Here is a 14,147-nt window from a genome sequence, read left to right on the forward strand (position 1 = left end):
TGGATCTTCTTGAAGTTCTGATATTCCTGATGTAAAAATCCTACGTCTCCTAAGGTATGCACAAATGGAATTTAGGCTTTCATGACAACTTCCTCCCCAAAACAAATAAATGTACCCTGAAAAGAACTTTTTCAATTATTAAAAATCCAAAGCAAAATGTTTGGCTGAATGAAAATAAAACAGCACACTGGTCGAGAGTTAATAAATAAGTGGACTTAAGGTTTTTATAGAGAACACTTGCTTGCAATATTATACTTTATATTAAGGAAAGAATAATTCTTCCATGGTTACTGATTTAATTTTAAGGAATAGGAAAACAAATAAATTTGCATTAAATTTAAAAATAAAATGATTTGTCTACCATCACAATTTTTTAAAAATAACAAATGCAAACCATTTTCCTCATCTATTTCTTTTCTTTTTTTTTTTTTTTAAACCCATACCTTCCGTTTTGGAATCAATACTGTGTATTAGTTTCTAGGCAGAAGTGTGGTAAGGGCTAGGCAATGGGGATTAATTGACTTGCCCAGGGTCACACAGCTGGGAAGTGTCTGAGGTCAGATTTCAACCTAGGACCTCCCTCCCATCTGACTCTCAAACCACAGAGCTACCCAGCTGCCCCCTTTCTCATCTATTTCTAAAAACAAGAAAAGCAATGACTAATGTTTTTAATTCCTATAGTTTATAACTATGCATATTTTCTCAGAAAAATTGCAATTTTTCAATTCTATTATTTAATATTTGTTATGGAGGGGCATAGCAGCATTTCTCAAGAACTGATAACACAAATTCAACTAGCAATTTCAGTAAATCAGTAGTGAAGTACACAATAAGTAACACTTAGAAAAACCATACCTGTCTGACAAGATTTTGTTTGCATGTGAGGTTTACAATATGTGGCCTTTGTCATTGTCAAAGGTTTACAAAGAACTGCTTTGTTCTTCATCTCTTTGTTAGGCGTAGGAGAAGGAGGTGGTGCAGAACTCTAAGAGATAAATAAACAGAAATAAACAGTTCTTAGATACCCACTTGCATATCCAAAAAATAAGAGTTAGGTTAAATTTTGAAGGTATGATGCTATGATTGCATAGATACTGACATGCTTGTTTTTGCCGGGCATTTGAAAATTCATTCAAATTTTACATTAGAGTAATGGAAATCAAATACTAAATAGCACTACTTTATAAAGGGAACTTGAGGAATATGGTACTAACTAGCTCTCTATTGGAAATCCATCACTATACATTGGAAAAACAATTAAAAGTGTATGCCCTATAATTGTAGGTTGTTGTAGCATCTTTGAAATAAAAGATTATTGTATCAACTCATCTGAAGATATTACCAATTTTTTTTATAAAGTAGTACAATGTTGGAGTTGAACTTTTAAAAAAGTTTTTTTGGGGGCAGCTGGGTAGCTCAGTGAATTGAGAGCCAGGCCTAGAGATGGGAGGTCCTAGGTTCAAATCTGGCCTCAGAGACTTCCCAGCTGTGTGACCCTGGGCAAGACCTATTGCCTACCCTTACCACTCTTCTGCCTTGGAGCCACTACACAGTATTGGCTCCAAGACAGAAGGTAAGAATTTTATTTAAAAAAAAAAAAAGTTTTTATCTTACAAGAATCTTTGAATTCAAAAAAAGCTTTTGGAGGAAAAATGTCTTCCTGAACAGTTGAAGTGTAAATACAACATTCTAGCTCCCTGTTCTGGATAATGGCAAAGCAATTTACAAAGGTAAGAAATTTTAAGAAATGAAAGGGAAATAATTTTTCTTAGAGAAGACTACTATTTCAAGAAAAAGGAGAAAGGAAACTGATTAATCTGATCAAGACAAATTGTATGGAATAGGACAAACTAAAAGATCAAAAACATTTCATAACCAACAGAATAACAGAAATAGGACTTAAAGACTTACTGTCTCTTCAAAAACTATGAGTTTTCTGTGGGTAAAAATGTAGTTAACTTTATAACATTCACTGTTTTAACAATGGAAAATATAAACTTAATATTCAATAATATCTACAAGGAAAGATAATTCAGTGATTTTTTATGCTTGAATATCTATAATTTTTACAAGGAGGCTTTGTATTTATTTTTCCACAAAGGGAGAGGGGCAAGGAGTAAATAATAGGATAACAAAGAAGAAAGAGGGGAAGAGTACTCTTTTTTTAAAAAAGGGATAAGGACAAGAAAAAAAAACAAATAGGATGAATCTGAAAGTAACAAGTCTTATCACACACACACACACACACACACACACACACACACACACACATTAAGATTAAAGTGTATGTAATAGAAAACAAGTTTCATGTATAGTCCTCTTCTGTTCTACATATATGTAAATTCCCTTTTTATTTGATACATACTGTGTTCAAAACTAGAAGAAAAATTAATTGAAACATGTAAAGTCAAAAGTTTAACCTATCCAACTATTCTGGATGGCAATTTGGAACTATGCCCAAAGGGCTTTAAAAGACCGTCAGCCCTTTGATCCAGTCATACCACTGCTGCATTTATACTCCAAAGAGATAATAAGGAAAAAGACTTGAACAAAAATATTTGTAGCTGTGCTCTTTGTGGTGGCAAAAAAACTGGAAAACAAGGGTATGCCCTTCAATTGGGGAATGACTGAACAAATTATGGTATCTGTTGGTGATGGAATACTATTGTGCTCAAAGGAATAATGAACTGGAGGAATTCCATGTGAACTGGAAAGACCTCCAAAAATCGATACAGAGTGAAAGGAGCAGATCCAGAACATTGTACACAGAGGTAAAATAGAATGTAATGGACTCCTGTACTAGCAACAATGCAATGATCTGGGACAATTCTGAGGGATTTATGAAAAAGAATGCTATCCACATTCAGAGGAAGAATTGTGGGAGTAGAAACACAGAAGAAAAACAACTGCTTGAACACATGGGTTGATATAGATATGATTTGGGATGTAGACTCTAAGTGATCACCCCAGTGCAACTATCAATAATATGGAAATAGGTCTTATCAATGACATATTTAAAAACCAGTGGAAATGTGTGTTGGCTATGGGGGGTGGGGGAGTGAGGGGTGAAGGGGAGAGTAAGAACACGAATCATGTAAACGTGGAAAATTTTTCTAAAAAAGTGTAACCTAAATTTAACATAGACTTACCATCACTTTTGTCCGAGGAGTCTGGCAACCCTGGTCTAAATATAAACAGAATGAAAATAAAACAACTTTATTTCATTCTATAAATTCTTTTAAATTAACATTACTACCATGATAACTATGGGTGATGTTGGTTTGAGAACTGACTCCAAAAATAGAAATCTCAACCCTTCTGTAATTTATAGGATTCAAAAGCTACTAAAGAATCAGAGAGGTGAAGTGATTTTGTCTATGGTGAGACTATTAATCAATCAAAAATGTATTAAGGAATACTTAGGGCATAAGGACAAAAACACAAAAGTAAGGAATCTCAAGTACTGTATCAGAAGGATGAATTTGAACCCAGGTCTTTCTTACTCTCAATCAAATCCAGTACATAAAAGTATCCCCTCTAAATTAATCTTACTTTTACTAAATTTTATAGGATTTAAAAATACTCATTTGAAAATCAAGTAGCAAAATTCTGGAATACTTTAAATGGAAATGAGCATCAATTAGACAAAATTTTATTTCGAAAATATTCTAGAGCTAACATGCCATTTTATTTCTCAGTGTATTACAAAGAAGAAGTGTTAGTTGCCTGAATTATAAAAGGAAAAATCATTTTGTCTTAGCAAAAATGGCTTTTCCTTTTCAGAATTATGAGTATTCCATACCCAAGACAGTGTCGGGTGCTTCTAAATTAATTTAAAAATGCAGAAACACAGCAAATACAAAGTAATAATTTTTTAATTTACACTTTTTGATATGCTAAATTCAAAGCAATTTTTACTCGGATTCTTTCTGAGTTAATAATTCTAATTCAAAATGCCCTAAGATTTTAAAACATGAAACTTTAAAAGATAATGAGGTATGTAAACAAGTGGTAAAGTGGTTTAATTTCTAGATCTCAAATCAGGAAAACGTGAATTCAAATCCAGTCACATATTTATTAGCTGTGTGATCCTGGGCAAATCACTTAATGTTTGCCTCAGTTTCTTCATCTGTAAAATGGTTAGAATAAATGTATCTAACCTTCCAGGACTGTGAGATTCAAATGAGATATTTGCAAAAAGCTTTATATAAGCTTAAGCCACACTATAAATACTAGTCATTATTTTCGACAAATAGCAAATTTAAATTAACACTAACATTTATAAGAATAGCTACTAATTTTCCTCACTTCATATATATGGATTTAGAGATGATTTGTTTTCTTTGTGTCATTTAATTATTCATAACTGATAAAAATTAGGCAGAACTTAATCATAAAATATAACCAACGCAAAGTTCAGAAAAACCTACAAGCTTATTAAAAGTTCTTCAAAACTCTATTTTCACTTTAAGTTGTAGATAAAAATATTCAGTTAATATATCTGGAAATAGTTTAAGAGTTTTCATATTTTGTACTTTTCATTGATACTTGATTTCAGGTAACAATGGTGCTAAAATTTCAAAAAATCTTCAACCCTGCCTCAAAATAGAAACATAAATTGTTTGTTGACAAAATAGAACCTTCCATTTCTAGATTCCGCGATTTAATCTAAATTTCCTCCTTAAAATCTCTCAGAAATTAAATTCTATGTGTTTAAGTTTCAAAACAGGAGAAACTAAGAACTTTACAGAAATTTCTCAAGACACCACATGAAGTGTTACATACCATAATGTAAGTTTTCAGGTCCTTTTTGGGTTGCCATGTTAGGTTCATTTTGCTGACAGTAGAAACGCAATAGGCAGTGCTGATCACAGAAATGTTTCATTTCCCCACGCCATTGCACACGTTCTTTAAGAGTTCCTTGGGATTTACAACAGTCACACCTTGCAGCCTTAATATAAAAGGAAAGTTTCAGATATTTTAAATAAGAGGTATTTTAAAGAAATATGTAATAATACATGTAGGCAAATTAAAAGATTTCTTAAATTATTTCTCATCAACAATTTTGAAATTCAAATCCAATTAAGATTTTTACAAATGAAATCTGATAAAGAAAAAAAATCATACTTCAATTTATCCTACACACACATATAATTTTAGTCAGTCTAAAAAAATTTTTTTTGCTTAACAAAAAGCAATTGGGTTCATCAAATTTTCAGTCTCTTATTATTTGCCAACAGTCGGAAAGATCAAACCTATGTAAACAAAGTATTGAACTTAAGTGAGTTTTGGTAATCTAAAGTAATACATCAATATCAAGCTATGTGAAGTATAGTTTTAAGATGCAGGCTAATGCAAAACTGCAAAGTCACATGTAGACACACCAGTCAAAACCCATTTTTTAAAAAGCAATAAAATGAAAATTTTTTATATAATTAAAGATTTCCTTTCCAAGCCTCAACAGAATCTGAGTAAATATAGTGTGTTTACATAAGGATTTTAACAATCCTTCAAATTACTATGAAAGGCTTTGAATTGGAATACACTACTACAAGAAACACTGAGGCAACTACTTGCATTAAACTATAATAGTATCAATTAATGCTTTGATGTTAAAACTTTTTAAATATCAAATCATTTTTAAAAGGACAATTTATATCCCTCAACATTAACTAAGTTCCACTGTATGATTTCCAGAAAAAAAGGATAATCTATGAAAACAAGAAAATTATCATCCTATTAAAAGTAAAGATAGACAAACAGTAATTATTTAAAATAAAACTACTGAGGGATTTTAAGTTTTGCGCCTACCCACGCCCATTTTCTCCAACTTTTGTGTATTTTCACTATCCTATAACATTTCTACAAGATAAAGGTTGAATTACATCAGTTTCTGTCAAATGTTCCTGAAGTAATTTCTTACAAATATAAATTGCTATACAACTTTTAAAAATCACCAACTTACTTAAGTGCAGGAATGATTGAATAAATGAAAGATATCTGAGCTCATACACTTTAAAATTTTTGTTAAGGTAATCCTGTCAATGATTTTCCCTCATGACAACAAATAATAAAAAAATTGGGTATCTGGTTTCTCTTAATAATTTAATCTATAATAAGAGCGAAGCTACTACTTCAAAATTCCCATTCAAGAATGTGGACTGTTATCTTCTTAAAGTCTTACGTAACAGACATACCCAAAGATTAGAACACAGGATCTTTTTTTTCTCCAGGACAGGTTTTTCCCCTGCTAAATAAAGGTTGAATAAATGATTCTCAGTATCAATTATGAATTCCAGTGGTGACAATGTCACTTATTTCTGAGACCAGAATTGTACTGCTACCTAGGAGTCTATCAATAATTACATGCGAAAGAATAACATTTATATTTAGACATAATGTTAACGAAGAAAAAAATTTTAATATTGAGCATAGCTTTAGATAATTTTTCTGATCCAACTATAAATTAAACTGCCAAAAGACTGATTTGACCAGCCCTATTTTAAATTCAACAAACAATTAAATACTGAAAAGTGATTACTTCAGCTAATCTGCACAGGGTTAGAACATAAGTCTTCATTTAAAGAAAATTCTTCTCTGCATGCTTATTATTATTTATCTGATTATATCTATAACTAAGTTCTCTTAACTTAAAAAGACTCATTTCCACATATTTTATTCTCTATAAGCATTACTCATTCAATATCCTGAAGACCTACAAGTATTTTCCACGTCACAGCTTCAAGTACTATCATTTAAATTAACAATCTAGAGGTCAGGTTTGACTAACACTAATTATAGAATGTGAATATTAAGAAAACCATAATCCTTTATTTTATAATTACTGATTTCCATAATTTGCACTGAGAATTTAGTGATAAGAAAAACATATAAAATCCCCAAATAGCATCCAATTGCAGACATGCAACTTCAGAGATCCACAAAGAGCAATTACCATTGCAATACCATTTTTCACCCCACATACTCCCACCACTCCTACTTAATATTTGAGGCTTTTTGTTTTGTTTTTGAACTGAAGTGTTTTGCTGAACATTAAACATGTAGTGAAGGGAAAGCTCAAAACTTAAGTTTTAATAAGTTCAGTTGTATTCCAAAGGCAAGTCATTTTTTTTAAAATTTTTTTAAAAACCCTTACCTTCTGTCTTAGAGTCAATACTGTGTAATGGCTCCAAGGCAGAAGAGTGGTAAGGATTAGGCAATGGAGGTTAAGTGACTTGCCCAGGGTCACACAGCTAGGAAGTGTCTGAGGCGAGATTTGAACCTAGGACCTCCTGCCTCTAGGCCTGGCTCCCAATCCACTCGGCCACCCAGCTGCTCCCCAAAGGCAAGTGATTTTTTAAGATACCTTTTGAAAAATTCAGTGTCCTATACACCCCAAAACTTTTCATCAGAGTAAGGGTGACTGTGATTCATGAATTAAACACAAAATACCTACAATACACTTCATTTATCAAGGTAATTAGGGGTTAGTGATCCCTGGTCAGGGAACATTTTGGAAAAAAATAATTACACTAGACTTAAATCCAACCAAAATATAACTGAACAATCTACTAGGAAATATTTTTTAAATTTTTGACTATTTGCCCTGGTTCACTATGGTGTCCAACAATCAATTTTTAATGACTTGCATCATTCTAGCAAAATGAGAAATTATTATATGTGATTGTCCTCAATTATCAGATAAAACTTGCTTGCTTAGTGATTAGGGGTGGACAGAATAGAAACTAGAGATAAATTATAATTTTACAAGAAACTTAAAGACCATTTTCCCATCCACCGAAGGAATCCTTTAATTTAAGGTACACTGATGTTGATACAGCTTCTGCTTAAATATGTCAAGTGACTGGGAAATCACTACACCAAAAGGTAGTTCATTCCACAGGTGAACAAAATTTAAAAGATTTGTAAAAGATTTTTATGAATTTTGTTAGGAAGCTTTTATTTTCTAATTATTCTTTTGATAAAGAACACTTAGCATCCAAAAATGCATGGCTACCCAAAATGGTTAAATTTGCACATTACAAAGCACTGATGATAATGGAGTATCTGTAGTTGAGTAACTGCATATTTGTAAAATGGCTTAAGGTTAAAGAATATATAAAATCATATATCTAACATTTTCTAGAGATGAACAAATAGAAGCCAAAAAAATACTTGCCATTTGAGATGTTCTAGGAAAGCAGCTTAAATACTTTTTTTAAAGAGAAGTGTATTAAAATTATTTTTTACATGTGGTCAAAGGTCACACATGCTTTTTAAAACTGTCAAAGTTCCAAAGTGGTATGAGCAGAAAAATTTCTATAAAAACTTAAAATGAGAGGCATCTTTCCAAACACATTTGGACTTTTTAAGAAATGGAGATTTTCTAAGAAACAGAAATTTTTATCAGAAGTCATACCACAAACATATATAAATTCTGTATATACTAGAAACAATTGGTTCAACATCTTGGTTTAGAAAAGAGTGTGTGAGGGGGTTGAAGGATGAGAAATAGTAAGTAGAAAAAAATTCAAGATAAAAGCAAAAGGATCATGCACAATTAAATGTGTGCCAAGACTCCAGGAAATATTTACTTTGGGAAAAAGTTGAAGGATACTACCTGTCATTGCATGCATGTGAGTGAAGGAAAGGTCATTAAATTTGTTTCTATTATTTCTGGTAGAAAAACACCAATATACTTTTGATTCTACTCACAACTTTTCAAGAGGACAAGATGGCCAAATTTTAATCCTTAATATGTTGCAATAAATGATAGCAAACAGAGGACATAATACTAAGAAACTTGATAATTTAAAAAATACAGTATGATTAAGAGTTTAGAAGCAATGAATGTGAGAAATTTCAAAAGACTATTATACAACTCTATCATCTGTGTCAAACAGTACGAATATAAGATTTTAACTTCTATATTCCTAAAAGTTGGCTACAGACTAGGGTTTTTTATTTTTTATGGTTTTTGTGTAGACTGAATTGATTTATATGATTAAGGGGCAAATTCCCAAACCGAAATAAGATAAAAACTTATGGGTACTATCAAAGAGCTCAGTAAGAAAGTTCTGTGGAACCCGTAACAAAAGAATTTGGAGTAAAGTAACAATAATAATTTACCAATTTTTAAAAACCATCCTCGGAAAAAAAGCTGAAAAGTGAAAGTTTTTAAACTCAAAAATAATGAGCAAAAACAAAAACAAATCCCTCCCCCCCAAAAAAAAACTATCATTGGCATCTTAGCATAAAAATTTAAGAAAAATCATATTAAATCTACTTAAGATCAGCCAGCACCATACTTTTATTAAGATACTATATTTTTTATTTACTTTGCTGGTCCTTGTCAGAAAGATGACTTGTTATTTTTACTTTAACACCTCAGAAATCAATAATTACAAGTGTTTTTCCCTGAAATAAGAGTATTACTACCTTGAAGGAAAAATACTTCCAAAAACATTTTTAGTTTCAAATAAGACAAGGAATACATAATAAAAATATGTTTAATAGATAGAAAACTGGCATTAAACATGACTAGATAATTAACTGGCTATTTCACTTATTTTTTAATATTTTGAAATAAATTGTTTTATTGAATTTCGAACATTGGACATTGCACGAAAGAGAACATTAAATACAATTATTCTTTAAAACAAATAGCAAAGCGAACAAATTACAACTTGTGGAATTAGTCTGCATTGTTAATAACAAAGCATTTATATTTGATTCTCAAGGAAAAAAAACAGATTTTTCTATTTTGGTTATGGAATGATAATAAACAGAAGGTAAAACCCTGAAAGAAAGCAATACTACAGACAGGCACATTCATAAAGTTGTGAACAAATTACAAAATTCTGCAAATAATCTTTATCATCTTAAGATATAGAAGGTTTAGTTTAGGTTCACAACATGCCAAGAAGCCACCAAATTATACAATCACTACAAGTCATCACAAGGAAACAATTTTAGTCTCTAGTATTAAAATGCATGATAAAATCTGCATTAGTGGCAGGAAAAATTTTTCCAGTACCAAGCTAATCCAATTTTAATTTATCCCACTCACTCAAAAGAAAATTCTTGAATGTAAAAGTATTTTCTTAAAAATTTAAAACAGGCACTAAATTCACTCAGTGTTAATTGAAGCCAATAAAAGCAACTCTCAAAAGGAGTAAAACTCAAAAATTGCATTATAATACAAAGAAGAGATTAAAAAACAAAGCGCCAAACCATTGGTTTAAATAAGAGGCATGCATCAGCCTATTTTGAGGATATTTTATTTCTCCCCTGACTGTGTATTCAATTTAGACCTAAACTTAGATCATTACCAACCAAGAAAAAGCAATATTTAGAATAACTTTTAACAAAATGAAATCTTTAACCTCAATTTTGTACACACCTGACAATTCAGAAATTTTATCTTTCTTAATGTATTAGAATGCATATGTATATTTTTAAATTTAATTGCTGCTTTTCACCTAGGAAAATTAGTAATTATATATTTAACTAAAGATCTTCTGGAGTCATTCCAAGATATCCTTCAAGTCCTCGAAGGGTTAGTTCGATATTCAATGGCCAATCAATTTCATACATGAAATGCATAAATATTCATCAAAATTTCAAACTCTTATTGTTTATTTCCAGAGAGGTAGCTCACAATTTTTGTAAAGGTGGTGATGAATTCTGTCTTCTTATGCTTTAGAATTTGTATCCAAAATGTAGCTTTAGTTATTGAGAAGATTTTCCATGTTGCTGGCACAGGAACTAGTAAATACTTTCTCCAGGGTAATATTTGACTACCTGAGTCCAATTTTAACACTCTCCTTTCTACAAAATAACCAATGCTGTGCATAATGGACAAAAATAAATGAACCTTCCTGAGTATTAATTAAAAAGTAAAATAACTGGATTAAGGCTCCAAAAGAAATGCCTTTGGTCTCTTGTTATTCCATTGGGTCCTTTCACCTCGAAAACACTGAAAAAAAACAAAGTCTCCAAAGTTCACAATTAAATCTAGGCCAAGATGGCAAAAAAAAAAAAAAATCTAAAATGCATCATTTGTTCAAAGCAGTAACTGCCTATTAATATTTTGAATATTTGCAGATAGATGTCAAAAATAGCTTTTATTAGTTAAAACAAACATTAGAAAAATAACGTGATTTATAAAACTGAATTGGTGAACATATTTCTATTCTATTAAAACTACACAAATATTTCACAAGAAAAATAGTACTTCAGATTACAAACATCAACTGAAATGACAAAAATTTCTTGCTGCATGGCAGAAACTATTTTAAACTCATTCTATGTACATCACATAGAATTATGAATTGTAACATTTGAAGTGAGGTACTCAAGTGCAGTTCTTTCTTAGTAACTGGTCAAAGTAGCTGTAGAACTCATCTAAAATTCTGAATTACTTGCCTTATAATACCAATCTTGAAATTTTTTACAGCATTCTTCACTGCAGAAATCTCTCACCACACCATCAAGTTCTTTAGTTGCTCCCTTTTTACAAAGCTGGGAACAATAGTTGCAAGTAACACATCTCAATCCTAAACGTCTTGCAAAATCTTGTTTATAAAGTAGTTTGCAGCCTGAAAGAGATACCAGTATTTAATAATGAAATAAACATTTTGCCTTTAATAAAGTTCTTACAAATACATAGACAAAAGGTCATTTTTTTCCTCAAAAGAAAAAAGTGAAGTCATCTTCATCCCCACAAAAATGCAGGGAAAAATATTAGAAAGAAAGGGATTCTAATAATTTTTGTACAGTGCTAAATTTTAAAATCTTACAATACAATGTGACAAGAAGACTGATCAAAAACATGCACTACAGACTCTGTAAAATTATTAAATTGCATGTAATATATGATCAGGTTTAATTAAACAAAATCCTAAGGAAGCACAATATCATATTTAGCTGCCCATTGCTATTTTCTCTTTCCCTGTTCTATCATCTGATGAATGACACCATACAAGCAAACTCCTACATTACCTCCTAAAGAAGCCTTTCCCTTTCCTACTTTCAAGATTTGGTTTGGACCATTCCATTAGAAAGCCTATGTTATCACACTCATATTAAATGATTTTTCTCCAATAGATTCTCAAAATAATGGTGGCTCTTAAACCAAAGGCCATGAACTTGAGTTTTAAATCACTCAATAACTACATTTCAAATAATTGGTTTTCTTTGTAATCCTATGTATAGTGTTCTATACATTTAAAAATATGTTTCTGAAAAAGGCTTCGTGGATTTCATCAGATTGACAAAGAAGTCTATGAAATAATAAAAGGCCAAGAACCACTGATAAGTTTTTTCAGTATAATCCAGTTACCAAAATCTTCTAAGTATAATTATTCTTATTTAAATTTTTAAAAATCTTAATCAATACGACTCTAAACCCTAGCATTCTAAAGGAATCACCAATAATTTTTACCTAAATATATCAACCACAGAGTGCCTTGAACAAGAGTAGAAAATGAACATTTTATAGAAAATAGAAGTTAACAAAATACTTACCTTCACTACAGAATGGCCTCTTTACTCCAGAAAAATTTACTGTTTCATGCAAGGTCTTCTCCTCTTGGCAGTATTCACAATATGTAACAATGCAATGCAACTTTTTATAGTCATCTGAACATGTTTTGCTGCAGAACTGATATACTTTGTTCTAAACACAATAAAGCAAGAACAAATTTAAATGCCAAGTGAACATTATAGCAACAATACTATTTAATTTAGCTAAAAAATCAGGGATCTAAAACCCATTAAAAAACAAAACGTTCTGACTCAAGAGGGGGCACATATATGGACCATAAATTCCAGGTACCTAATTTAGCTCTTTTCACAGGTAAATCAGGTATTGTGCTCCAAAATGCTCACTCCTGCTGCCTTCAAATTAGAAAACTGAAACAAAGAAGACAGAAATCTGGCTTTGCTAACAACATGAAGTGGGAACAAAGCAGATGTATTAAAGTAGTTTAATAGGAAAAGTTCACAATTATATAGTACTGTAAGGCTTACAAGTACTGTTGTCACAATTCTATGAGATAATGCAAGTACTGAAACCACTGCTTGCAGGTTTAGAACAGATGGATACATGACTAGCTCATGATCACACATCTAGTTAAGTGTTGGAAACATAAATGAAACAGATTAATTCCAGTGTCTCTGAAGACCATTTTCATTTTTGTCAACTACTTCAAAAATTTTCATTTCTTCTCTGAGATTACCAGAATTCTGAAAAGTAATGTATCTACAACATACCTCCCACGCTGCTATTCAAAATTTTCCCACCAAGTTACTTGAAGATTTAAGTTCAAGAACCAACTCCCTCATACACAATTAATCAGCACATCCTCCTTGTGTGTTTTACCTACTGCATGTTTGGCATATGCCCTCTACCGAGTGAAACCTAAGCCACTTGAAAGCATCAATCATGGAATTTTTATCTTTATGTTTGTAACACAGACCTTATAAATTTTAGGAGTGGTTCAGATTATTCATTTTATCAATTTGAGAAACTCCCTTGTATCAGGTCCTTCTACCTATATGTGTCAGAATCTCATCTGATGTAGTTACCTGGGACAATGAAAGGTTAAGTGACTATAAGTCTATATGTCTTAAAAGCCAGTAACATACAAGAAGCAGGATATGGAGTCTGGCTTTCCATACCAGTTGGCCCAAAGTATTATATATATATATATATATATATATATATATATATATATATATATATATAGTCTTCTTTCAGGTTCCTAATAACTATTATATTAAATATTGAATTTAAATTGAAGACAGTCATACCCTTTCAAAATCAAAACTAAGGCTAATCAGTGGTGGCAGAACTGGCAGAACTTTTATCACTTAAGTTTTAATAGTGGAAATAGCTGAAAAAATTTAATAATGACAAAATGGTATGCTGAATTAATCCTACAAGACTGGACCTAAGTATTTTTCTCCCAAAATTATACTGTGCAGGTGCTACTGGAATAATTAAATATGCAGCCTAACAGCTTCATTAGAGTGAGAACCTGGAAAGCAGAATCCCTTTCATGGAATAGGAACTTAAAAAATAAAGTTCCTGAACTTGACAATTAAGAGGTCATGGTTGAAATAAGACTAATTGCCATAAATTG

General features: G+C 31.2%; 1 protein-coding gene across 1 annotated transcript in view; it reads right to left on the reverse strand.

Moving 5' to 3' along the window:
* Nucleotides 1-14,147, reverse strand: part of ZMYM2 (zinc finger MYM-type containing 2) — an 87,459-nt gene that overhangs the window by 12,935 nt on the left and 60,377 nt on the right. The window contains exons 10-14 of the mRNA XM_044668309.1: nt 12,529-12,679; nt 11,428-11,600; nt 4,786-4,951; nt 3,150-3,184; nt 856-985 (exon numbers count right to left, since the gene is read on the reverse strand). Coding sequence (XP_044524244.1) covers nt 856-985; nt 3,150-3,184; nt 4,786-4,951; nt 11,428-11,600; nt 12,529-12,679 — 655 coding nt within the window. The remainder of the gene's footprint in view (nt 1-855; nt 986-3,149; nt 3,185-4,785; nt 4,952-11,427; nt 11,601-12,528; nt 12,680-14,147) is intronic.

This window comes from Gracilinanus agilis, chromosome 3 (genome assembly GCF_016433145.1).
Source record: "Gracilinanus agilis isolate LMUSP501 chromosome 3, AgileGrace, whole genome shotgun sequence".
In the NCBI taxonomy this organism is placed as follows: domain Eukaryota; kingdom Metazoa; phylum Chordata; class Mammalia; order Didelphimorphia; family Didelphidae; genus Gracilinanus; species Gracilinanus agilis.